The sequence below is a fragment of the Bradysia coprophila genome, unplaced genomic scaffold (genome assembly GCF_014529535.1).
Source record: "Bradysia coprophila strain Holo2 unplaced genomic scaffold, BU_Bcop_v1 contig_350, whole genome shotgun sequence".
Taxonomy (NCBI): domain Eukaryota; kingdom Metazoa; phylum Arthropoda; class Insecta; order Diptera; family Sciaridae; genus Bradysia; species Bradysia coprophila.
The window spans coordinates 7,129,364-7,156,724 of NW_023503608.1; the positions used below are offsets into that span (position 1 = coordinate 7,129,364).

Here is a 27,361-nt window from a genome sequence, read left to right on the forward strand (position 1 = left end):
ACACGTATGTTTCGCAATTTAATGTGTGCATTTCATGTTATGCAAAAAAAGTAAATCAATTAGAATTAGATGAAATACGCCAGACTGCTCACAAATGAGGTCTATAAGCAGAGAAAATGTTTTTTTTTTATATGATTTACTCCAATTTCAGATTACTTTCAATTAAAAGCAATAATGACGGGCGAGTGTGTTGTATAATCGGTCCTATTTTGTAATGTACGCCCCACATGGTTATGGAAAGTATAATTATTAACAAAAATTGTTTTATTGTGCAGTAGCAATAAAATTCAAATTTATCGTGCTAGAGTAGGCACTTATAATAAATCTGCTTTGAACAAAATCCAAAAAGCCATTTAATTTTTGTGAGTCTAATAAGATAAGGATTTCATTAAAACCAAAAATGTGCTAATTTGTAATTAATCTACAGTGTATGCAAAGTAACGAAATATTCAACAAAAACCGAAGTTAGTCAAGAATATGAAGTACCAACCACTCAATGTTTTACTATGGAAAATGTTCAACACCCCTCTGCTCATAAGAGATCATAATTTCACAGACTGTGTCAATATAATTAAGCCAGATAATTTGAACAAAAATCCAGATAAAGAAGAAAAAAAATATATTTTTTTCAATAAACGAACAAAAAGAAACCTAAGTAAATTTTGATCTTTAGAAGAGCCGCTTCTAACAAAGTTTTAGGCAACGATTAAGTAAAAGTTTTACTACAGAGGTAACTTTTGAATCTATCACTTCAATTGTTGTAAATATTTTTAACAGATTCAAGTAATAAATCTTTACTTCATTTGTGTTAACTCGCATTTTGCCATAAATACGACGTAGTAAGAACTCAATGTCTGTCGGTACGAGATGGTATAACTGCCATATCGGTATGTTTTTTTTTCGCCCATACAGGTTTTCTAGACAGAAAATGGCGAAGATTAAAAAAATCACTCAATTCACTTTGAATGCATTGTTCATAGTAAGGTGATAAAAATTGCAAAATTCACTGCGTGTCTAAGGAACAAATGAACGAAATAACCACAATTAACGATTATTCTGATACCATCAGAGTTTATTTCAAAGTCATCGATGACATAAAGATTAGGTTTTTTTTTCTAAGTAAATTTTTATTACATTTTTCTATTGTTCGTGCAATGGCAAAATATGGTGAAAAATTCAATTGTAAAAAAAATTAAGTCACTCAAACACTGGCTTGTTAAATAATTGCGTTTTAAATATTGATCGAAGATATTTATTTAAAATAAATATTTTTCTTTAAGAAGAAAAATCAATTGATTTAATAGTTTGACCCAATTTTATTGAAATGATTTGTGTGGCTCAGAGTCAAAGTTGATTTGCGTGCGATGTAGACAAATATCTTAATAAATCAGATAGGTAAGAAGAAGGCGAGTTTTATTAATATAAAAACGTTTGCTTTCAATTTGTCGTGGGGTAACATTATACTATAACCATTTGAACAGCGAAATAAAATTTATCTGAAAATGACAACAAAACAAAAATCCACCAATTCAACTAATCTCATTACGTCAGTATACAGTCGAACACACACAATATTATTAAAATGCTTACATGTTTAGGCCTGCTTTGAATCCGGGGAGTGTGGGATATTGGGCTGAATATGTGTTTTTCTGGTCCGGAAGGCTTAAATATTGGACCCGTATTTTTTTTTAGAATTTAAAAAAATAGTTTAGGCATGGGGAGCAAAGCATTTGTACAAATGTACGAAAGCGTTGGTTAGAAGAGTAAAAAAGATATACACCATCATTCTCCTCTCTTCTAACCAACGCTTTCGTACATTTGTACAAATGCTTTGCTCCCCATGCCTAAACTATTTTTTTAAATTCTAAAAAAAAATACGGGTCCAATATTTAAGCCTTCCGGACCAGAAAAACACATATTCAGCCCAATATCCCACACTCCCCGGATTCAGAGCAGGCCTATTACATGTTGAATGTTGCATTTTAAGAAAGTCAATAACTCGAACAAACATTTATTAGATAATGGAATCAGCTCTCACATGCGCATATTATCGAAATATTCGCGCTTCAGATCACAATTCATTAATGTTTCATTTTGGTTAATTTCATTAAACATTAAGATTATCTCATATCTTTCCCATTGACATGCTAAATTTTACACCATTTTTTTATCCACACATTTTATTGATATCGGAAGCGGTTCATTGTCTGCGGCTTTCGTGACTTTTGTTGAATGAATGGATATGGTAAACATGTGTTTATATCATAACTTTCTTGTTATTTTCGGTTACATTATAAAATTGATTAAAGCAAAAAAAAAATGAACAAAAAAGGAAGATTATGTTGAAGATGGTTGCTCGAACAGTGAAGTTGCTCCACCTCACATATGAAATGTGTGAGAATTTCAGCCTGAATTTCAATGAAGAAATGCCTCACTTTCCAAGGGTGTAGTGAGTAAACACACTGTACGTGATAACTGAAGGTGAGTCTTTATTTCAACTTACGAAAAAAACACTCCGTTTACTCTTTAAACAATAGAAAAGAGGCGTGGTCTAGCTAAACGGAGGCAAAACGGAGTGGTTTTTCTGTAAGTGGAAATCAAGCCTACACATTAAAAAGTACAACAAATTTCAGATAAAAATCGTGATTTCTGAATACATGACGACAATTGTTTGTATATGCCGATATTTACTTGCAAGACCTTTCGTTGAGTACCATCTGTTGAAAGATTTTTGAAAGATTTATTTCTGCATTTTCCATTTCGGATATAAAACGACCGAAAGGATATAGGCTTTTTGAGACATCATCTTTTTTCGCTAACAACATGTGGATATCGGTACTGCCATATTACATCATTATTACTTCCCAATTGAATTAATTTTTTCTTTAAACAAACTTGCATTTTCAACTAATCTGTCACTTCTTTTGTTAAAAGAAATCCATTGTGTTTCGTATGATATCTTTCACTTCTTTGGTTTCAGCATGGCTAATTTTACTAAAAAGAGTTCACAGTAGCTCAATTGGTTAGAGCATCACCCCGGCAAGATGAAGATTGTGGGTTCGGATCCCACTTGTGTACCAATTTTTTTGAATTCAATTACATGCCCATCAGCACACCACAAACCATTTACACTTACATGTGCTCTAATGATCCGTTGCCAAAACGTAATATTATATCACGCTCGTGAAAGTGATGCATGATACCTTTTTCGTTGATCGACTTGTTCTCAACGGCCCAATTACCGTCAGCTGATAAATTGAACTACTTTCAGATAACCGGACTAACAAAAACAAGCCTTGATGCTACTACGATATACCCGGATAAATTCAAAAGACAGCTGTAAATTCAATATAGCTGACGAAAATTAGGCCAATGTATGATTGAGGTTGGAAATGATCAAATTCATTATCGCTTCGATAATGTTAATAAGAGACATCAATGCTTGGTTAGCAATGAAGTGGGTTCTAAGAAAATATTATTTTATGGAATATTGCTTGATAGTTAATCATTCAGCGATAATAAATGTCTGCATTGCACTTCAATATTATTATTGTGTATACACATTTGTTCGTCGATTTACCAATTTATTGTTTTTTATAATTGAAAATTCACAAAAGAAACACGAAAACCGTCAAGGACATACTCTCAATTTTATTCACGACATCACATCGCCGTATAGCAATTATTGGTATTTTATAAATGCAAAAGGTGCCCATGTACCAAAAGCAAAACAAAAAAAAAATGAGTATTGGATAGTAACGGCTGTGTATGGTACATTCAACGCGATGTAGTAATATAAAATAATTTTTGTTTAATATAAATTTCATAACAAAACTATTCAATTATGAGCAACTAGGAAAACTTTACTCGTCTTTGAGAGGAATGAGAATCGGGTTTCTGTCTGAACTATTATCCATTGTACACCATAGTGTTGATTATCTGCATCTATAGCAAGATAACTATCAATCTACAAATGTATGATTTATTGGAAAATGTATGGCAACCAATGCTTAAAATGCATAGTCTTGGGCATGGCACAAATTATCTATTTGTGTTCTTCTAAAATCTTACACCAAAAAACACTCTACGAAATAAACTTTCGATTATTTTAAGGTTTTCGCTTGATATCAATTTGCTTCATAGTATAAAGACTGTCTGTGGCGATCTCATGTTCGTGTATGAAAATAATAAATTTGCTCAACCAATATGTTCGAATGAAAATCTTTTAGGTTACAATGTGAGGTCACATCATATCAGAGTTATGATTATAATTACAGATACATGTAGTCACAACAAAATTATTATTAATATGTTTACGATGTCCCTGCCGATATACACACGAAGGAACCGATTCCCTCTGCAGATGGATAAGTCATATGTTAATAGATGCAGTCCGACACAAAAAAGGGAACTGTTGAGTTGAACAGAAGTAGTAGATTTGATGATTATGAAACGAATTGGTATTTAAAAAATCTGTTTGTGCTTTCAAGAATAGTATTTAGCAATAAGCTGCTACAAAGAACGACAAGCAAATTTTATTTTATCAAGTTAATATGGATACAGCAAACAAACTGTAACAATTAGGTCTTAAATAATATATTTTTGTGTATTGCAAAAGCGCAGACTACCACACCACTGTGGCAAACTGCAGCGTAGAAAAGTAAACAAATATTTCGGCAATTGTTTTCGTATGTAGCCTACATATTACATTGACGGTAGACTTACAATTCAATTTTTTCTTATAATACCTGCCCCAGTGCCAAACAGGTTTATTGTAAAAAGGTAATTTTCTGTTTCAATTATCAGTCTACGTGCCCACTGTCAACATGCAACGTGCTAAGTATAACACATGAATTAAAAAAAACTGAATTATATCAGTGATTCAACCACGTCACACGTAAATCATGTTCATCAGCTAGTAAACTAAGATTACATACCATATTCATCACATCATTAATATAAAAACCATAAAAAAAATCAAAGAAAAACGATTTAAACTGCACTACTACTGCCAAATGAATCTGAAAAATGTTCGCCTAATCAATCTCCTAGTTTAGTTCGAAGTTTAAAACTTTAACGAATCCAAAACTCAAAGAAGAAACACAATTTAAAGAAAATATTTTTTTTTGTAAAAACAGACTTGTAAATAAATTATGTGCAGTGGATATGCTGTGCTGTATCTCCGTGACATTTTCTGTTAATAAATAATGCACACGTTTTATTTATTTGGTTCGATTTGATATACGGCGTTTGATTGTAAAGCGTAAAAATATTCAATCTTAAATATGCATCACAAATGCAAAAGGAACACATTTTATATGTCCAGTGTGCATTGCATCGATATGCACCGAACCAACTAACCTACTGAAATCGCAATAAATGTGTTATGCTCTCAGGTCTGAAAGAATTTTTTTTTTTTTAGATTATGATAAGTCTCCTCAACTCGAGTAGCATTGCATAATATGCACAATTTCACTATATGGCATTATTATATGCGCTCTGTGTCTATTACATCTGGTTTTCGTTTGTTTCGTATTATTAGTGCAATGTTGCAAAGTTTTATGTATACTGTTGAGACATTTAATTTTGTTGTACCTCAAGGTGTTGGTTGACTGAAAATATCAATCTGTTTTCTGCTCATATTATGATGGTTTCAATAGACTGTGTTTGACTGGAGAACCTTTTACCGAGATTTATCTAAGATTTATTTATTGCCTCATAATTTGACCCTTAACTTCGAATACATTTTAAGGGTTTTAAATCTTTAACAGATGGCAAGCGTACGATTACAATTGTTATCGAATCTATAACTTGATTTGATCTAATTCTAAGAATTTTTGAAGAAATGAATTGCAATCTTTTACTTTGTTTGTTTTAACATCTATTTTGCTAAATAAGAGTCCGTCTGGAAACTTACGAGTGAAAAGAACATTTGCTAAGAACATTGAAATTTTACTATCTAAAGTAATAGATTTCGCTAAAAGAAGAGCCGGATGGTATCGTTCCAGGAATACTCGGGGAATTCCATCTCTGAATGTATTTTTGTAGAGTTACCTAATTGCAAACTATAGTTTTATTTCCAAGGCAAAAAATACTCAGAAATACTGCAAATTCCACCACCACAATACTACAGATAGATGTTGTACTGATAAATCCAATACCCTCTCTAGCAACCTAACTACATTTAAGATGGTGGTAAACATGCAACGTAGCCTTTAGTCAACAGAGCAGAATTCTACAATCAAAGGAAGAAGGTGGTATTTTGACAGCGTCAAAACGGATTCTGTTCGATAGAGAGGGTATTGATAAATCTAAATTTATATTGAATAGGTGAAATTGCCTTCAAATTTATCCTTTACCTTGATGAGCCGTTTTAAATTAATGATTAAAATTTACATTGACAGGATACATTTTATCCTTACTGGATGACATATGTGCCTTTTAGTAGCCTGTTCGGTCCTGGTTTCTCTTTTAAAGCATTTTTTAATGTTTGATACAAACTCGTTTACTGGAGAAAGATAACAAAATAATTAACCGTCCCGTCCCTAATTTAAATTAAGTCGTATGATTGGATTGTACCGTGTACAATGTACACACTTCCGTTCAGACTACTAGTCATTATTTTTCCCATGGCAACGAGTCATTTACAAAGTTGATACGGCCTATTCTACTACCGTAAATGTTAAATCAAACGTGTGTTCCACGACCTACCTTTATTCGAGCAAAAAGTTTTTTTTTGCTAAATTAAAAAAAAATCCAATGCAAGTGTTGTCGATACTTCATTGGTTGTTTTAACTAGCAAAAGATATTTTTGCTTGATATATTATGTTCGCTTTAAATTTCAGCCATAGTGCACACGTATAATTTTATATACGGATATCTATATACGAGATGATATTTGTACATATTCATTATTAATGTGTCGTGAAAATATAATCTGAACGTTGTTTGGTTTACTATTCGGTTATATGGAGACACAAAAAAAGAGTATGGGTTCACCTTTTGGGTGAGCTCTTTGGTGTGGATGCAGTGAACGACAACAGTGGTTTTGGGTAGGGGACACTCATGTATTATGGGTTGTTGATACTAAATCGTATAAAAGAGGTTTTGGCCATCGAAACATCATCAGTGTGACTTTAGTGTTTTATTCATTTACACAAACGTATTTTCTTTCGTAACTCAGGATTATTAAAAATAAATAAATAAACATGAAGGTACGACCATAATATATTATTGAATCAAACATTGAGTGCTGGAAAAGGATCTGTGAATAAATAAAACCGACAAGGAAAAGTATTGTGACTATCCATGTAACGTTGATTACTTTTGTTCAACGGAAGGACTTTACAGTGTTTTGTTTTTATATTTTTTTGTGTAAACGCTTCACAAGGATAAAATGTAGCTAAAACAAAAGAAATCGGTGTAGGGATGTGCCAGTGCAATTTTATTGTCGGAAAATATCCAATTTTTTGCTAAGGATTTAATACAATTTTCAACTGAAGGATCATTTTTTCGCAAAGTATATTTCAAGGATGAAGCTTTATGCTTTCCCTTGTCAGTAAATATCGCCACTATTTAGCGTCACATTTATAAATCGTATAAGAGAAACTTCTTCACAAAAATTTATCGTGTAAAATTCACATACATCTACTGTTGTAATATTTTGTATAGCTTAATTAAGATGTGAACTGAAGGAACTGTGAAGACATTCGAAATATGTTCAAAAATAGATAATTATTTGTCCTTTATTTTGCAAGTTGTTTTATTTAAGAAAATCTTAATTGTTCTAGAGCGACAAAAACATGTCTCATGAAATAGGAACTGTCGACTAATTATTTTTAGTTGTTCTAAATAGAACAAAAGTCAGTTCTGAATGCTTTTGTAACACTTTGCTTTGTAATTTCAAGTAAAAATTAATTTGTCCATTAGATCTTCGATGTCACAGTAATTTACTAAATCAAAGATAACCAATTTTCAGGGCAAACTATTGCTACTGTTGAATGAAATTTAAAAAGAAAACCCTTATCCCACTGTGGGGTCTTGTTGACAGACTCCTGCATGAAGAATATACTTAAGAAGTTATGAAAATTTAAATTAGAAACTCTCCAGCCAACCTCGAATCATTATGAATGGAATATACTTCACATCAAAGGACCAAACAACCAACTCAATTGCATTTTCTAATTTACAGTATTTCGTAGCAGTTCTATTGTTTGCTGCTTTGGCACAAGCATCCCCAATCGAATACGGTCATTATGCTGCTCCCGCTCTAGTTCACGCACCAGTTTATCATGCACCAATTGCCAAACACGTTGTTGAACCAATTGTAAATTTAACGACCAAAATTACTCTCATCGAAAAACTTACCAAAAACATTCTTTTTTTATTAACAAACAGGCCTATCCAAAATACTCGTTCAACTATGGCATCAAGGATCCACACACCGGTGACATTAAATCCCAAGCCGAAGAACGTGACGGTGATGTTGTTAAAGGACAATACTCTTTGGTCGAACCAGACGGTTCCGTACGAACTGTTGACTACACAGCCGATGATCACAACGGATTCAACGCTGTTGTACACAAATCGGCACCCACTCACCACGTAGCTCCTAAAGTAATTGCCGCACCACTTCACTATGCACCAGCGCCCATTCTCAGTCACTATCACTAAATTCGCTGTAAACGAACGTTTATAAGAGAAATATTCATTCAAACCATAAATAATGTGCACGCCGACCCATTCAACTCGTAATTTTCATTTTGAAAGATTTTTATTTTAATATTAATCGTACTCTTCTTAAACCCACCAAAAACACACACACACACCCTACTTTCAATACTATTCACTGCTATCACCTTCTATTTCTCCTCATTTCACTTTTTTCTTTAAAGCACGCAGACCGTTCTTTTCTTTGCATTTTGTTGTGTAATACAATCAATAAAAAAACAAGTATATTATGGTGACTGCTTGGTATGTAATAATTTCTTGTATATAGCGTTACCTGGCCGCGAATAGTGCAAACGTTACCTTTTCTCTCATAAGTTATAGTAGACTCTAAGATCTTTAAACCAAATTACACTGTTACTTATTCTCAGCCAACATTCATACTTCTTTCACCATTGAGAATATTCGCAAGATGTCGAGGGGGAAAATGGTTTGTTGCTTTGGTGAATTTATACCAATCGATCTTTTGCTTCATCGAAGAAATCTGTTGTTGGTAAATGAGCTAAGAACTTTTTTTTTATTTTCAATTTTTCGACTTTCTCGTAAGGTTGTATTTGTTTCTATAATTTATAAAAAAAATTATGTGATATAATTCTGTCCTCTAATTGTTAATTGATTGTTTATATTCTGCGATTATAATGTGGAATGTAAACGTTTGAGGTTGATGATTGATTTGAAAAGAAATGCTTTCTTCAATTTATTGTTACTCTATTCCCCATTCTTTGTTCTTTTTTCTTTTTATTTTTCATACCAAACTTTCATTCATATTTTTTTTATTCATTTATTTGAATACTCATCGTATTTTTATGAGATTTTAGTAAGGACAAGATTTTAGTTTCTTGCTATTGTTTTATGGATTTATATCAATTTGATTTTTTTAAGGAAATCTTCTATTTTATTTGTAAACATTTTTTTATTGTCATACAGAGTACACGAAACAATGTGTCGAAGCAATGTAAATAACAAAAAAAAATAATAAAAATATCAAAAAATTAAAAATATTTTGTTTTGATTATTTCGATCGAACACTATTAAATAAAGATAATCTTCTACCAATAAGAGACGAGATACCCTCTCCAGCAGCATATTGAAATGTTTTACCCTGAAAATGGTATATAACAATTACAACACTAATGTTTAACTAAATACAGGAAAAGTTAGTAATATTTAGACATGAATTTACTTCAGCTGGACCGCTCATGCAAACAAAACTGCTATGGTTTTATCACTGCCACGCGCGTGTGTGTAACTATTCCACCCGCATAGGAATCAGGAATGGACTATCTGAAACAAATTCGTGTCTAAATTTCACTGATGTTGATTATATCAGTAGTTTTTGAGCAAAAGTGCCAAGCCAGTTTGTCACCTTTTTAGACCCGTACGAAGTACTAGGGTCTTATAGGTTTACGCATACGTTTGTAACACGTCGAATTAGACTCCCTGAGTAATACGAAACCTATTGTGAGGCCCATAAGTGCTTTACGGTTTTTCGAAGATATCTCCGGACATTTAAACGCTATACTCGTAAATGATACATCAAATCAAAGATATTTACAATACTGATCGTATACCGCTTTTTATTAGATAGGTATTGACCGGTACGGTTCAGGAAAAAAAAGTTTATGAAATTATGGTCACCCGAGCGTGAGCTGGGTCTCTTGGAGTGATCTCTTATTTGGCTACTCGGCCGTACAGTGAACGTGGAGTATTTTGTCAATATCTCGAGTAAATTTTGACCGAATTTCATGATTTTTTTGTTTGAAAGGTATTAACGAATGTAAAGCGTTGGTACTATTTCCGGTCTCCTAACAAAATGGCTGCCGGTGGCCGTTGGATTTTAGTAAAAGTGAAATAGAGTGGAAAAAATTGTACTTAGAGAGTTGCTGTTGACATAGAAGTAATTGGTTATGTGTGTGGGGTGCTTCATGCATTCTATATATGGACATCTATATATAACTATATGCAGCTATATTCATATGTGAAATGTTTATTTATAGTAAAATATAGGTAAATATGTTATTTGTATATGCTGTGTAAATAGGAATTTATAAAAATTGACTTCGTACGGGGCTGTCGATAATAAAGAGTTTCAAACTAAATGCTTTTGATACGAATAGGTGTTTCGTACGGGTCGCCGTTAGCTATATTTTCAGACAATTACAAGTTACACATTCATCTGTTAACGGGAGCGACGACAAAAATGTTTCTTACCATCGGCTAATTGCCTTCTTATAGCAAAATGTATGCCAAAACTAATGAAGTAAAAGATTTTGTGTCAGAAAATCTACAACAACAGAAGAAACAAATTCGATTCGACAATTATTCTTGTATAATACAGATAGAAAATCGACCTATTTCTTTTGATTCTAATCTGATTATTATTGTCAAGTGTAGCTATCAGTGACTAAAACAGGATTATTTCCTTTTAAAATTCAGAAAATGATCGTTTGCTAAAAGAGTCCAAATGCAAAGGACAGTGGAATTGAAGACAGTTTAGTAGGGAGAGGAGGAGAGAAGTGGCAGAGGTGCATCATATTGGAAGAGGAGGTTCATCAGATATATAAAATATTGACCGATTTAATGTAGGTATCTACTTTATCACTTTAAAAACTTTTGATACTTTTGAATATTTTTGACGGTTGAATTGAATGTCGGTACCGGTTACTATCCATATCTATTTATCCCGCTCGATTTCGCTATCAACAATATAACTGATTTTTAACAGATCAAAACATACGAACTGTCTGCTATAAATATGAAAAGTTAGAAATATTTCCAATTACTAAAAAAGTTATCTCGAAGATCACCAAGAAGACAAAGGAGTGTAAAACATGCAAATATGATTTCTCAAGAAAGAATGATTGTTTTTTTTTCGTTTGGTTCAAGCATTTACCATTAAAAATAACATTTCATTTACTAGTTAACTCAAGCGAGAAAAATTCACTGACGATGAGAACGTGATTACCGACTTAACACATTTCTGACTGACTTTCAATCCTCGAATGCAATGGATATGATTTCAATTGACTGATCGACTCTTTACGCATTGTTCACTTCTTTTAAATATTTACTTTTCAACTGAATACATTAAAAAAAACCATACATATCAAGTGTCTTGTCAATAGACAACTGAAGACGGTGTAATCTTTTCAAGAGGGTAAAAAAATGGTGATTTGTCTCTCACGCGATCTATCATGCAAATTAAAAATTGTACAAAATCGTCAAGAGATTTGAAAAATATTTCTGATTTCAAACAAAAACAACGAAGAACAACAATGAAAATGAGTTAAAAGCGTTTGTCTAATAACATTCAACAGATCACATTAAAGTTCTTTGAACCGCAAAAATAACCGAGAGACACGACACAATCTGCAAATATATATTCAAATGAAAAAAAATATTCTGAAGCTCCGAATCTAATATAAATAGCACATAGTAAAATGATCCCACCCACTTAATCTATTAAATCTTAGCATGTAATCGAGTCTGTGTATAATATAGGTAAACACTCAAACACAAAAATAATCCAAATTGGGATCCGAGAGAGGAGAAATAAAAAACGAAAATATTAAGAAAATCGATTCTCAGACAACGATCACACTGAACATATCATAACTGTGACGACGCCAATAAAATTGTAAAAAAAAGTATCCGAAATATAATTAGACCGCAATTAACTCGTATGTGAAGTTAATTTCATTGAACGCTGAAGCGCCAGATAATTACATCATTACCATATCGCATCGTAGCATATTTATTCGAACAGAAATCATAGAAATGATCAGAAATATGATCAGTGAGATTGCGGTTTTTGTTGTTGAAACAACAATTTATTGCCATTAGATTCAATTTATTGAAACTTTTTTCGAAAATTATGGTAATGTACCTAATGTGCAGAGTAATGACCACAGAATAGAATTACTGAAAGAATTACGCTATAAACAGAGACATAAAGTGTATTTGATTATAGACTTTGGTTAATTTGTTAGTAATAGGTAGGTGTGCATGCCTAAAAGAAACCTCCGTTGCATCAAAATGGCCTAATGGTTTGTTGACTTTAGATTAAATTCCTGAAGAAGCGACTTACCTCATTTGAGTGTGCTGCATCCAAATACACATGTCACATACGGCTATTCATCTGTTATCGATAATGGTCCTTGATATAGTCAAAAGCATGTTAAACAAATTGAAGTACAAGATTTCAAAATCAATCGATTAAAAATACTTTTATCGATCGAAGTAATAAACCGCGATAATGTCTGTAACATGTTAAGGCTTAGTGCACTTTCCCACAAAGACGTAACGTTATAAGTATTTCATGATACAGCTTTTTCTCAAGGTTTGAAGAACATTATTATGCGCTGGAGCAGCGAGGCACCTTATTTGTCGAAATGAAATGTGGATACATAACTCTTGGGAAAACAGAGTGTTATTTCCAAGTTAAAGAATCTCGTTTGCCTTAGTCTTAGGGGTAAAAACGCCTTGAAATTTAGATTAACTCGAAACCTGAAATTTTACATGTAATATCTCATCATTGAGGTATATCATTAGTGCGGCCAACGTTTAAGTATTTGGAATTAATAATCCCCATAATATGGAACCATTTAGAAAAGGTTAGAAAAGGTTTTGTACTCCGACTTAATTTAGTTAAAACTGAAAACTGAAGCTCAAACTTCCTAGGAGATATAACCGTTACCCTTGGGTAGTTGCAAAAGTGCATTTTATATTCGTCATCTTCATTAATTGAGCGCTCCATCAATTTTTATAGTCATCTGCATTTCTTTGGAATTACTGTCTCAACACTTGAGCAAATTGTTCTTTTCTTTTATTTCCTCATATTTCGCTTTCGTGTTAAACACACAAAAAAAATCTATTCAAAGAACATATATAATCTGAGAGATTGAATCGGATGGTACCATACAGGTTACCAGTATTCATTTGACATTGCGTAACTATCGTGCGTCGAGGTTGGGTGTTGTTGAGCTCTAGCTGTGAATATTATAGCCTTGACTGTGATCTTGATTTTTTTGTGAAATTATTTGTTATTTGTTGTAGAATTCATATAAGTCAGTGAAATTTTTATAATTGAAAAGTGAAATAATTTTGGCTCAGACTTTAAAAATCAACAGATATACGAAATGGATATGCTGACTAAAATTGTGAGTTTTGAAGTGGTAAAATTCTATGTTAAATGTGTCCCTAATAAACTCATAAAATAATTTCGCAATATCACATAAATAAAAAAAAATCAATTAAATTCCGCAATTCTCAAAAATTTCAATTTTCGCTAACACAAAATTATATTCTCACTTGTCATTTTAACTGAAATATTCAAATTTCTGACTTAAGAACATTATTTGCGTCTACTAAAGTAGAGATTAGAGCTGTAAAATAGGGGTATGTGATTGATGAAGGACCGAGACTGGCATAGTCCAAAAAAATTATTATAATCCCTAAATGTCAAAAATCGATTTTAAAGTTTTTTAAAAATTCATTTACAATTGCGACAAATCATAGAAGCTAAATTTTCGAGTTTTCGGTCTCTAACGTTCACGGCCTACTTTTTGGAAACTAATTTCTTGAATTTCTCGAAATTTCTCGAATTTTCTTGAATTTCTTAAAATTTCTCGAATTCGAGAAATTCGAGAAACTTCAAGAAACTCGAGAAATTAGTTTCTTGAAATTTCTTGAATTTCTCGAAGTTTCTCGAATTTCTTGAATTTTCTGGAATTTCTTGAAATTTCTCTAATTCGAGAAAATCAAGAAACTTTGAGAAATTCAAGAAATATTTCTCGAAGTTTCTTGAATTTCTCGAAGTTTCTTGAATTTCTCGAAGTTTCTTGAATTTCTCGAAGTTTCTTGAATTTCTCGAAGTTTCTTGAATTTCTCAAAGTTTCTTGATTTTCTCGATTTTCTCTAAAAGTTTCTAAAAAGTAGGCCCTGGTTCACACCTATTACGACCTCTACCAAAAACTTTCTTTGAGATTTTTGTTAGCTGTATTAGTCCTATTTTACTAACTGTAGTCCAATTCTACAGAAAAAAAATGCGGAAGAAGTTTATCGAAAAAGTCTTTTTTGTGAGTCGTCAAAGTTCGCCAGCTAAGAAAAATTAAGTGGATCTTAAACTTTCAAATTCGGAAATTCATTTAGAAAAACATTCGATTTGTGCTCAAGTTAAATTCTTGTGGATGATTAATATTTCCCCCCTCACAGATTAGAAATCTTACGTAGCAGTCTAGCACCGCTAATATAACCCTTTGGATTTTGCAATTTTTTGGAGAATATTTTTTGTGACTCGGTACTAAACTCGGTGTAATACATAAATTGGGGACCAGGTTTTTGACAATTTGTTAGCGAGAACATTAAATTTGTTCGGAGAGTACTTGCAAGATTTCTGAGCCGTGCTTAAATCCAGTTTCATACAAAATCTCTTACTTCATTCATTTTAACATAAAATTTTCTGTATAACAGGATTTCAATACCTATTTTTGTAGGATATTTCGATACCAGATGACAACCCGTTTCTCGAAAATCAGGAAATGATTATGCTAGTCTAAATTTAAATTTTGAAATAAATCGTTTGCCCCTCGCAAAATATAAATTCTTTGAATCATACGCGATTACCTATTGAGATATTTACCTAAAAAGCGCGGGAATAATTGTTTATAAAAAATAATTTAGTGGTCATTTCTCCCGTCATTTTAACGATTGTAATAAAAAAAAATTCGTATTAAGAAAAATCACTCACAACACACACCTACCATTGTGGTGCTTCATAAAGTTGTCGGCTTTTTCATTGTAAGAAAGACGAAAAACACGATACATTATCAAAATAAACATAGAGAATTTGCGAGTTTTTTTACGATATCTGAGCCATCTAAGTCATTTCATAGAGTCCCTGATTGTTCTTTTTACAAGTGGTCGCTTCCGAAGGGCGAGGATTCTCTAAAAATGTCTTCATATTTATCGCTCGCAATTTTAGAAGTGTGAATGTCCCTTAACAGCTCTATATTGCTAGAAATATTCAGGGCCAGTCGAACTAGATATCTAGCAGCCAGCCCGGACCTGGAAACATTAATGGGTATGGGTATAATGACTTAAAATATTCTTTATTGACTGTCCCAATCCATAAACAATCGCATAATTGGATTAAATTAAACAGTCAAAAATTCAGGCGATGCACTCGTAATACTTGTGCGATTTTTTTTTTTATAGGATGGCGTAGGATGATTATTTTTGGATGAGGTGTACACTCGTACATTTATCATAGCAGTCACAACAATTACATGTTTTAGCTATTAATTCAAGTTAATGATGTGAATTTCGACTCTTATGGTAAATGGTAAGACAAATTGTCACACTGAATGATTTATAAGTTTTCACATTAAAAAAAAATGAGTGTAGTTCTCCGTTCCAAAATGAAAGAGAACGGATATTTCATCTATTAACGATAGCAACGATAAAAAGAAAGCGGTGATCTTTGAGTCAAAGACTTTGACTAATGCCTATAAATAAATTTCGTACAATATGACGTCGATGTATTTTGCAAACCTTATCCCCCATTTTATTTCCTTAGAAAGAGCCCTTCTAAAGATTGGTCAATTAATGTTAAAACTTTTAGGTAACGACAATACTTTTGGCAATAATTAGCGTTAAAATGTGCCGCTCCGGATACGCAGCTTCTAAGCTCACAGTAGCGCAACCATATCCTTCATACAACATCATAGAGCCAGATGGTAAGAGCAACTCTTACATAATATAATGAATTTCAGTAAACGGTAACACGAAAAATAGGTCCTGGAACGTATGCGTTTGGTTACGAAATCGATGATGTTGCAACGGGCAACAAACAGTTCAGAAATGAGGAAAGACTCCGAAACGGAACAGTTCAAGGATCATATGGTTCAGTGTTACCTGATGGAACGATATCAATAACAAAATATGTGGCCGATGAAAATGGTTATCGGTGAGACGAATAGTCAGACTGTATGTAGATCAATGAATACCCATTCAGCTTTCAGATCAAAAATAATTAACAAAAATCCACGACCGATGACGAGCGAAAATATTCTAGACAATCATCAGCGGCCGTCGTCATCTGCAGAAATTTCACCAGACGTGGCAGCGATGATTCTGTCACAAAAAAGACCGATCAAACCTATTCAACCTACGAAAATGGAGGTAAAACCTCAACCAGTATTACCAACCCCACAGCCTTCACTATCCAATCACAAGAATGTCTTTGGCTTTAATTTTCCGAACTTTTTCGAACCACAATCAAACCCACCGGCCTCATCTAAACCAATGAATCAACCGATTCAGACGATCAATGATCGTTTCCATTCACCCATCTATGAGAGTAAAACTCAGGAGAATGCAGCGTTCTTTCAGAATTCCAAACTGCACAAGTTCTTCCACAGTCCACATTATATTCAGAATATTTATGGTAAATACGTTATGAATCCGGAAATTAATGATGATCAAATGGTAGATGATATGTTTGTTACTGATGAAGAACCCATAGTCGGAATGGCGAGTCCCTTAACGAAGGAGGCAATTTGGTACAAGGATCACGTAAATAACAAAAGAGTTAGGAATGCGAACAGCGTTTTTATGAGAGACTATTAATGGGAAATATAATTAACAAGACGAGGGAAAAATTTAACTGATCGACCAGTAAGCAACACCAAAATTTAAGAATTTCAATGACCCCATTCAATCCCACATTATTTAATAAATAAATAAATAAAAAAAAATCAGAGAAAAAATACCTTTTACACTGTAAAATTAACTCTCGAAATAAAAACCATAATGCCATCTAACCTACTTGTGAAAATAACTTGATATTTGTTAGTGAAACTCAAAGTATTGTCAAAACGATTTCATTGCTGAAAATGTATCGCAATTTGTCAAACAAACCATTTTGTACTATCGGAGCCAGTATTTGCTTCTAGTCCTTATACGTATACTAATTTGCTTTTCCTATTATATCAATGCAGTAAATTTGATGTCGACCATTACAAATAACTGTCAAGCTCGGCCACATTAAATTTTCATTTGCGTTGTATACCAGGCTTAGAATTTTTCAATTTAATTTTTATGCTAAGTGAATTTGGGTGAGAAGCTTAGATTTGCATGGATTTTTTATTTTAAGGGTTCACGGATTATTTCTATAATTAACGTCTTTGTCAGCACTCTACGTCACCGTCGGCTTCATTTCCATTGATATTGAGAAGCTCTGGGTAATGAGGTCGTTCATATAGTAAAATGCATGTTAAAAAATTGAAGTACAAGATTTGAAATCAACAGATTAATACTTTGAACGATAGAAGTAATAGACCCGTCTGCAACAGAAATAATATTAATTAATTAGAAAGGCTACTACAGTCCGTTTCACACTCGAAATGCCCACCATTTCAATAAACTTCAATTCAAAGAAAATGTTGTTAAATCTTATTTCGGATTGCTGGAAATCTGTTGAGACGACTCTGACACGAAAATTTGTTAACAATGTGCACAAAGGCCGGTGGAATTGTTAAACATTTTTTTGTTTTATCCTTAAATTCTGTTTACTATGACAATAGTTATTTACATGACAAGGGATAAAAAGTTGAAAAGTATAATTTTTGTGACAGTTCACCGAGGCGAAGCCGATGTCAACAAGCACACTTTACAACTTTTTATCCCAAGTTTTGTAATAAATAAATAATGTTGTGAGCGTTGAAACTTAATTATATTCCACTCACATGCATGTCAAAGAAATTTCATGTTAAAGTTAACACAGTTCTCAAGTCTTCAATTTTGAAATGATCCTTTGGCTCCATTTGTTAACCAGTTTTATTTGATAAGGACGTGGAACCTCGTGGAATAACGGATGAACTGAGCGACGACAGTTTAGCAGAAGTATTATATGATTTTCGATCGAAAAAACATGGGTCTGATGAAGAAAGCGACGACGACGATGAAGAGGACGATGATGATGATAACTGGGAACGAGATGATGGTATCCATGAAGTTTGGGAAGATGACAATGATTACGATCATGTCAAATATGTGAAAGAAGTTGGTGAATGGAAAGAAATTGAGGATAGGGATTATGAAGATGATGACTACGAAGAGTTTGAAGAAGATCACTGGGTGGAAGAAAGTCATCATGGAAGGTGGTCCGAAGTGGTCGAAGAGGTTGAAGATGAGGGCGCTGATGAGGATGAATGGGAGGAGTTTGATAATGATGATGATGATGAGCATGATGAAAATGTCGGGGATGGTTCAGAGGATGAAGATTGGGAGGAATGGGCGGAAGAGAGATGAAGAATTTCATTTTCAATTTAGATACTGTTTCTTTTACCACCAAAATAACTTAGAATTATAAGATTATAAAACTTTTAAGCCACGCTAATACTTAAAATTAATTAATTTATTTATTTATTGAAATTGAGATAAATAAACATTAGGAAGATGAGCAAACAAACGACTTTATCTGATAAAAAAACTATACTTCAGGCGATTCACTACTTCCGGAAATATTCACTAAAAGCAACTACTTAAAACAGCAACTCCAACCCGCATCATGCCACTCTCTGAAATACCTTCTATGCGATTTTTTTTCGACATTCTTTTCCATTTACTCAAAACAATAGGGTATCGACGAACTTAATTAAATTTAAGTTAATGAACTGGGCCATGCGAGTTCCCTCTATTTTGCACATATTACCTAGGGTATCTTTATCGTCTATTATATGCAACTGGAGATTCATAATCTAAAGAAGTTATAATCTTAACCTGTCACATACGGCTGTCACTTTCATCTGTTATCGATAACGACGGCAAAAATAATGAGAAGCTCTGGGTAATATGGTCTTTGATATAGTAAAATGCATGTTAAAAAAATTGAAGTACAAGATTTGAAATTAACAGATTGGAAGTTAGACCCGATAATAATACTGGTCATATGTTTACGTTCTGTAATGGGCTAACAATGTCCCGCCTTTCAGCAGTAAATTCAGAATGCAATAAAGTACATGGAAAATTTTAATTTAGTAGACCAACAATAAATGTGATACAAAGCAAATTAAAGCTTTAAAAGGATTATAATCAACTCTATTCCATTTATCATAATTTGTATTCAAAAGATTTAATGCCCGACGCATTATTTGTCAATCTCGTTACTTCCATTTTCCTATATCACAAGCAAAAAAGTAAGAGGAACAAAATGAGGAACAGTGATGTACTGAACTCTTTTTTTTAATAAGTCCTTTATTCATCACTCCAATAAATTTCTGTGTGGAGTACAATGTACCTCTATCGATAGATCTAGACTGATATATGCTGTTACATTCAATGTGTAGGTATAGTCATCTTTACCACGAGATTCCATCAGTACTGTGCGGTGTATGATAAGTAAGTATATAAATAGTGAGAGACTGAAGAAAATGCTATTGAATTTTTATTAAAGTTGCGCCTGTAAAGACAGAAACTTGCATGTCTAAATTTAGGAGATATAACGAATGTGATGAAGGACGCCTAATTAGTCTTTCTCTGTACGGCTACGTAGCTTTTACTGAATCTAATTTTAGCAGTGTAACAAAGAGTAGTGACAAATACAGTCTCCGAAATTTACACTTATTCATCTGTTATCGATAGTGAAGAGAAATATAACGATTGGTTCTACCTAATGAGGGAGAAATTTCAGTAAATTCAAATGAAGTAAAAGATTTGATGAAAGGGCTTACATCAGTAGATGAAGTAAAAGACTTGATAATTGCAGTCCTTGCAGTCTGATATAACGGTATGCAATATTTAAATTGTTAGAATGGTATTTTCATATATATACACCACACATCACGACAGTTTGGAAACATTTTTCGATCTATTGCCCTGTCTAATAAAAATGTTTTTTATTTTCGTATCAACTATCAACCTCGAATATTGCAATCATGCAACAGAAATGGTTAATTTAAGAAATTGCAAACGCTTCTCAGCCAGGAAGTATTGTTATATAAATCTGTTTTTGAAACTCAAATTATCGGCAAGGTAAGGAAACCAAGTATTTTACCTCAAGACTTCCTTTATTCTGAGCCGTTCACATGTTACAATTGATGCGACAGGCTTAACGTGTACCGCCTTCAGTGGTCGACATTGTCTGCAAATGTATAAGTTTTCATTACACCCAATATAATGTTGAATGATGTCTGCTACAATTTCAATTAAAAAGTGAACATGGTGTAATCATGTAATTAATAGTTTGGATAGTTCCATTGCACCAATTATTTATTCAAGAAATTTTATAAAGCTAACGAAAAACTTCCCATACAACGAATGTCGATCAACATAAGCTTCGAACTGGTAAGATGATTATACATATTATTTACAGTAAAGTAACTAATTAGTAATTTTCCAATTAAAATGGTAAAAAAATGCACTTTTATTCCACATGAACGCGAATATGTAACATTTGAACAATATTCATGTACGAATATTACAATGCAGTTGATGAAAAAACCACTTATAATTTGCCAACTGACACAAATTTATGCAAATATCGAATGAATATGCAAAAAAATCAATTAAAATTTGCCAAAAAGAAGTAAAGCCATGTGGCTGCACATGGAGATCCTGCCAATGTGTACCTAGCTACTAGAAGGGTGCAGAATGTAGAAGGGTGCAAGTTACCAGCAAATACCCTGTACCAGTTCGGTTTGAATTTTTCATACAATGGCGGACTTTCAATTTTGTGCACTATTTTGATTCAGCTGTTCGACCAGCTGGTCCATAAAAAATGGCAACAGTGGTTTGCTTATTATCGTCAACAATACAACTAAAGAGATTCTCATATGAGTCGAATGCGTCGAATGTACCACTAACATCGGGCGTACATTTGTTTCAATCCGAATTGGGTACATTAATTGTATGATGAAAATCTTTAGATTATTTAGAAAATAAAATCATTTTAGACGTAGAGTATAGTCTTATTAAAATAATTTAGATGCTGAGACTGTTGCATAGAAAAATCTACGAGTAGGTGAATTCCAAAATTCAAAAGCTTTCTGTTTCAATGCCTAAATCTGTGTTATAAAACAAATGCTCTACAAAACTTTTGACCACCGCGAGTTGTTTAATCATCGGAATTCAACGGAAAAGTAAGAACCAATGAGAAATTCGATGGCATGAATGCCATTGACATAAAGAGACTAGAAGGTAGATTCAAATAAAAGAATTTAATTCATGTAACACTTTATGAAGTTCAATAAATTAGAAAATGGGTTGTCCATGTCCACTCAAAATATGTTTTCCATGCGAAACATGTTTTCCATGCGAAACATGTTTTCCATGCGAAACATGTTTTCCATGCGAATGCTTTACCATACGAAACATACTTTCGAAACATGTTTTCCTGCGAAATATACTTTTCCATATGAAACATACTTTCCATTCGAAACATGTTTTACATTCGAAATATGCTTTTCATACGAAACATAGTTTCCATTCGAAATATGTTTTCCATGCGAAACGTGTTTTCCATGCGAAACTTGTTTTCCATTCGAAACGTGTTTTCCATTCGAAACCTGTTTTCCATGTGAAACATGTTTTTCATTCGAAACATGTTTTATATTTGAAATACGTTTTCAATTCGAAACATGTTTTCCATTCGAAGCATGTTTACCATTCGAAACATGTTTTCCATTCGAAACATGTTTTCCATTCGAAACATGTTTTCCATGCAAAACAATATCTTTTCATAGAAAATTGTTCCTATTTTTTTAATTTAAATTTTCAAATTTTGCGCCGCATCGACGTTACTTTCTACTCTTTTATATCCATGTATACCGACGCATACATTTGCATTAAAAAACAACGAATACACTCTCTTTAGTTTTATTGTTAGCGATAATAAACAAACCACTGTTGCCATTTTTATCTAACTCCTGATTATAAAATTAACTGAGTATGCTTGTTTACATTGGCCAGCTGGTCAAACAGCTGAATTAAAATAGTGCACAAAATTGAAATTCGGCCACTGTATACATTTCGGAAGCTTTTAGATTGGTTTTGGCTTAAAGACTAAACGTTAAGCCAATCAGAACAACTTGATCAGTCAAGGGAATTGTGGGACTATTTTGAGGTAAGTACCCCCTCGTAGGCAGATAGCTCACAAATGACTGTACTATATAGGAGAATGGAGTTTAGAAACTAAGGGTAAAAACTAATACAATTTAGTACTCTTCTTCATAAAAAGACTGCTGTCACTGAATTATTTTTTCATGAACAAACTTCACTGCTGTGACATTTCATGGGAATGAATCAATGTGAAGTTGTTACACAAAAGAATAGTCCAGTGAGATTGAAGTACTATACAAAAAATGTGACGCCTCTACAGGCCACATAACCGACTAGGCGAATAGTCATACGAATAGTTCTCAAAAATAGGTACTGGTCTTCACTCAAGTTTATATCGAGCCAGTGGTATAGTTATTGAGTTGTCTATGTGCCATCAAAAACACTCTGTTAGCAGCTGAAGTAAAGCTTTTTATTTCGATGAATGCAATAAAACGAACCGCTTCACTAACAACAATAGCACACTTCACAGGTCACATTCATATAAATAAATGTTTTTACTACTTCCTGGTCTTACAGACCAGTCGTATATTTAAAATAATAAAAGGTAAAGCTAATCTCGTTCACGTATAGATGAAGTCAAAAGTGACCTATTTTTGTCATAATAAGCGTCTATATTTTCGCCACATTAAATACGTTTTTTTGAATTGCTAGCTGTAAGGCCTTTTATTTTTGATATACGAATTATACACCTAGCAAAAGGCATATTGTTATAGTTTAAACTCATAAATTTTATGAGATAAATATTATTCAATATATTGTTACGATTTTTCACGTTATGCTGTTAATGTTAACATGTGCGCGGTTCAGGTAAAATAATAATTATATTCGTAGGCTTGTTGTTAAATTCAATTATTTTTGAAAGAAATTTACTTTATTATTTAACATAGGTGTACTTTCAGGTAATTAGATTTAAAAAAAAGTCGACATACTGTTTCCATTTTCATTCAAGATTATGTCAGTTTCATTATAATTCACACTGAAAGTGCGCTGCAAATTCGAATGGTTAAAAAATGGCCCGCTGTTCCGTTTAATCTTGCATATATTATAAGTTGGACTTATGGTTTTTTTTCTGATAAATTTTCAATTCATAGCAACTGAATTATGGCAGATACCACAGCACTGCTACTGGCACGAACATAGAAAATATTCGGAGTCTGATAAAATCTTAGTAGTGCTGTGCAGATACTATTGGATTTAATAGAGGCGGTTTTTACTTTTCTATGAAGAAATGAGTTATAAGCAAAGATCACGTGCTGTCATGTCTCTCATTTTTCCGAATATTTTTAACGTCTTTGTTAAAAGGTGTTACCAGCTTGTACCTCAAGTGTCAATACCTTCGCTGGTAATTACTTAGACCATAGTATCTGAGCCAAGTAGTAGATCAGATTTTCCCTCTTGGTATGCAACTCTACGAACCCTACTAATGTTGTCATTATAAAAGATGAGAGTTGCCGGTGTACTATATTTTGGACACACATGCTCTAGTTGTTGACATTAATTTGGTTTCGATAATTAGATGTTTCATCTAATTGTTTGTTGACAATAGTTATTTACGTATCTGTTGTGCACAGCGGTTATCGCGCACAATAGGCCCATTGGCGGCCAAGGTGCAAGAAAATTCTATGGATTTCCCTAGCTTTTCCACCCACATAATCTGTAGTGGACGGTATATTTTAGGCAATTTCGCATAACAGATACGTATACAACTTTTCATGCTGATTGATTGATTGATTTATTTATTTAGCATTATGCTACTCAAATTACTCAAACATATACATTACGTCATACATAATTTCCTTACTCATTAATTTTGCAAATTTAGATCTCAGGTTTAGACCATGAGAAAACAGTTTTCCTTTATATACTCATTCAATTTAGTTTTAAACACATTTATATTAACCTCATTTCCTATTTCACTCGGTAAGTTGTTGTACATTCGCAGACCATCGTTAAATATGTTGTTTTTTGTGCTATTTTTGTTGACTCTTTTGATGCTGAATTTTCCCTCGTTGCGTAGCGGATACATGTCGGAATGAACATAGTTGATGTTTCTTCCAATGTATCCAGGAACGATACCATTCTTTATTTTGAAGACCATCAGCATCGTTAGGAACATTATCCGTTGTCGAACATTTAGCCATCTGAGTGATTCCAACATCACACTTACACTAGTTCTGCGTCTGCATCGTAACACAACTCTCATGGCTTTGTTTTGTTGTTTCTGAAGTTTATTGAAATCTTCTTCACTGAACATCGATAGGACTGAGGCATAGTACTGAAAATGCGGTGCTACGATCGAGTTGTATAAGATGATCTTGTTTTGCTTTGTGATCTTGTTACCAATTCGAGCAAGAAACCCAATCTTTTTCGCTGATTTTTTGCAGATATATTCACAATGTCTTTTCAGTTTCATTTTTTTGTGCAGTATGAATCCGAGGTATTTGTATTCGTCGACTTGTTCGATTTCGACTCCATCGATACTAATTTTGTGCGACTCGTTAAAATGCGCCCTAGACTTTTCATTTATCACCATGTACTTGCACTTGTTCACATTCAACTTGAGCCTGTTTAGATTTAACCACTTTGCAACTCTGTTCATGTCCTCGCTGATCTTTTGGAAAGCTTCATCTATTGTCTTTGCACGCACATACAGTAAGGTATCATCAGCAAAGAGTATTAACCACGCGAACACTAGGCAGGATTTTATATCGCTGATTTATAGGATGAATAATATTGCCGCCAGTTTTGCGCCTTGTGGAAGTCCTATGTCATTACTGATTTCATCAGATGTGACGCCATTGTACTTTGTTCTTTGTGTCCTGTTTGACGAGAAAAATTCCGTAATTTACGCCCAAGGCATGAAAATTTTTATTAAAGAATAATATTTGACAATTATTTGTTCGAATAGATCATTGTCAAATAGCGGTTGTTTCACCAATACATGTACAAATCTGTGTAAAATTCATCCAGACTCAAAAAAGTTAAAAATTTCATATACATTTTTCGAATTTAGTTAGCTGGAAGAAATTTGACATCTCAAATGACATTGACAATGATCTATTTCTACAAATCTGTTTGAAATGACATACTTGTCTACATTTTAAAGTGATCTAAAAATTTAAATGTTTGCCACTTTATAGGCTCTCACTAAGTTTAACTTTTAGCGGTTCAAAAAATGGTATGTATTTTGTAACAGATCATATTAGAGAGGCAAAATATCCGTTAGAAAATCTGTTCTAATGCTTGGTTCAGTGCTGTGCTTAGACAAGGGTAATTGTTATATTTGTCACATTGACATTGGCGTATTTTGTAGATTTTAATGGAGATGGAGTAAACGCTTCACGACGTGGTCATGAACCTTGTTTACTACATCGAGTACGACTGGCTCGGACCTTCAAGTTACTGAAAATCTGACATTTTGAGCGATGTAGGTATGTTCCATCGCACAGTAAAAACGATTTTTGGTCATTTGTGAACATCCTGTCAACCATATTTTTGCTTATGTTGTCTGTGAATGACATTTTGACATTCAAACTAACCTTGGAACTTACTTATTGCTTACATCGGCAGAAATACTTCATGAACCAACAAAGATACTCTGCTAAAATTGTTGATTAATTTTTCCATTTTCGGTTTTAGGAATGTCATCTTGCTTTCGAACGAGCAAGAAGTAAATGATGATTGCATCCAGAGAAATAATAACATTGACCCTACCTGTAGAGTCACAGCAAAAGCATAAGTTATCATTTCTATGTGGCATCGTCGAGAGAATGGAGGTGAGAACACAAGAATGCCATTTGTACGCAATGGTATCTTGTCTAAACACGACGGTGTGTTGTCCACATAAACATTCGAAAAAATTAACAGTGTACCATTGTGACGACGCTTTCCCATAAAATTTTTTTTGATACCAACATTGAAAAATGATACTTTCGCCCCGCATATGAGGGGCGAAAGTAAAAAAATGCATCCCACGGGGAGAAAGTACTTAACGAAGAGCGAACGCAACTGAACGAACAGCGAAAGTGACTGACGTCACAGAAAATGAGAGAAATGAGTCGAGTTGTCAACAAAATCCGCTCATATTATGCAGAATACTTTGATCAAAATTGTAAAACACTGTGCGCCAGTGTTCTTATTGAAATTAGCATACAAAGTTGATACTTTTTGTTACTGAATGATTTGTTAGTTATATCTTAATTTTTGTGTGTGTTATTGTTGTGATGACTAAATTATTAAATTTTTCATATACCAGGGGGCTGCCGCCCCCTGTACCCCCGCATTTTCTGGCTAAATGCCTTTTTATTTCAACATTTTGTTGCGATGTTTGCGATACGTATCAATTTTCAATGTTGGTATCAAAAAAAGTAGTATGAACGACTCGGGGCAAAAGTAAAAAAATTCAACCTGTGCGATTAGAGCCCTTGCCTTCGGCGCGGGCTCCAACTCTCGCACACGGTTGAATTTTTTACTTTCGCCCCTTGTAATTCAATGTACTATTGTTTTGTTGAAATAT

At 33.2% G+C, this 27,361-nt stretch overlaps 3 protein-coding genes and 1 long non-coding RNA gene across 4 annotated transcripts; 3 read left to right on the top strand and 1 right to left on the bottom strand.

The window, feature by feature from the left end:
• The first annotated feature begins 7,061 nt into the window (after positions 1–7,061).
• On the top strand, positions 7,062–9,255 carry LOC119080647 (cuticle protein 8-like). Its single transcript, XM_037189061.1, has 3 exons — positions 7,062–7,214; positions 8,192–8,326; positions 8,398–9,255. Exons 1-3 carry the CDS (start codon positions 7,209–7,211, stop codon positions 8,671–8,673), a joined length of 417 nt encoding a protein of 138 aa, XP_037044956.1. The 5' UTR covers positions 7,062–7,208; the 3' UTR covers positions 8,674–9,255.
• Positions 9,256–10,466: 1,211 nt separating this feature from the next.
• On the bottom strand, positions 10,467–12,646 carry LOC119080651. The gene is made up of 3 exons (XR_005088361.1): positions 12,634–12,646; positions 11,855–11,856; positions 10,467–10,648 (listed from the first exon to the last, which is right to left on the bottom strand). It is a non-coding gene; the product is annotated as an uncharacterized LOC119080651 (long non-coding RNA).
• Positions 12,647–13,630: 984 nt separating this feature from the next.
• On the top strand, positions 13,631–17,421 carry LOC119080638. The gene is made up of 4 exons (XM_037189051.1): positions 13,631–13,886; positions 16,349–16,463; positions 16,522–16,693; positions 16,749–17,421. The coding sequence occupies exons 1-4, from the start codon at positions 13,866–13,868 to the stop codon at positions 17,353–17,355; spliced, it is 915 nt and encodes a 304-aa protein (XP_037044946.1). The 5' UTR covers positions 13,631–13,865; the 3' UTR covers positions 17,356–17,421.
• Positions 17,422–18,301: 880 nt separating this feature from the next.
• LOC119081107 (nucleolin-like) lies at positions 18,302–19,038 on the top strand. The gene is made up of 2 exons (XM_037189848.1): positions 18,302–18,344; positions 18,563–19,038. Exons 1-2 carry the CDS (start codon positions 18,302–18,304, stop codon positions 19,036–19,038), a joined length of 519 nt encoding a protein of 172 aa, XP_037045743.1.
• The last annotated feature ends 8,323 nt before the right edge of the window (positions 19,039–27,361 follow it).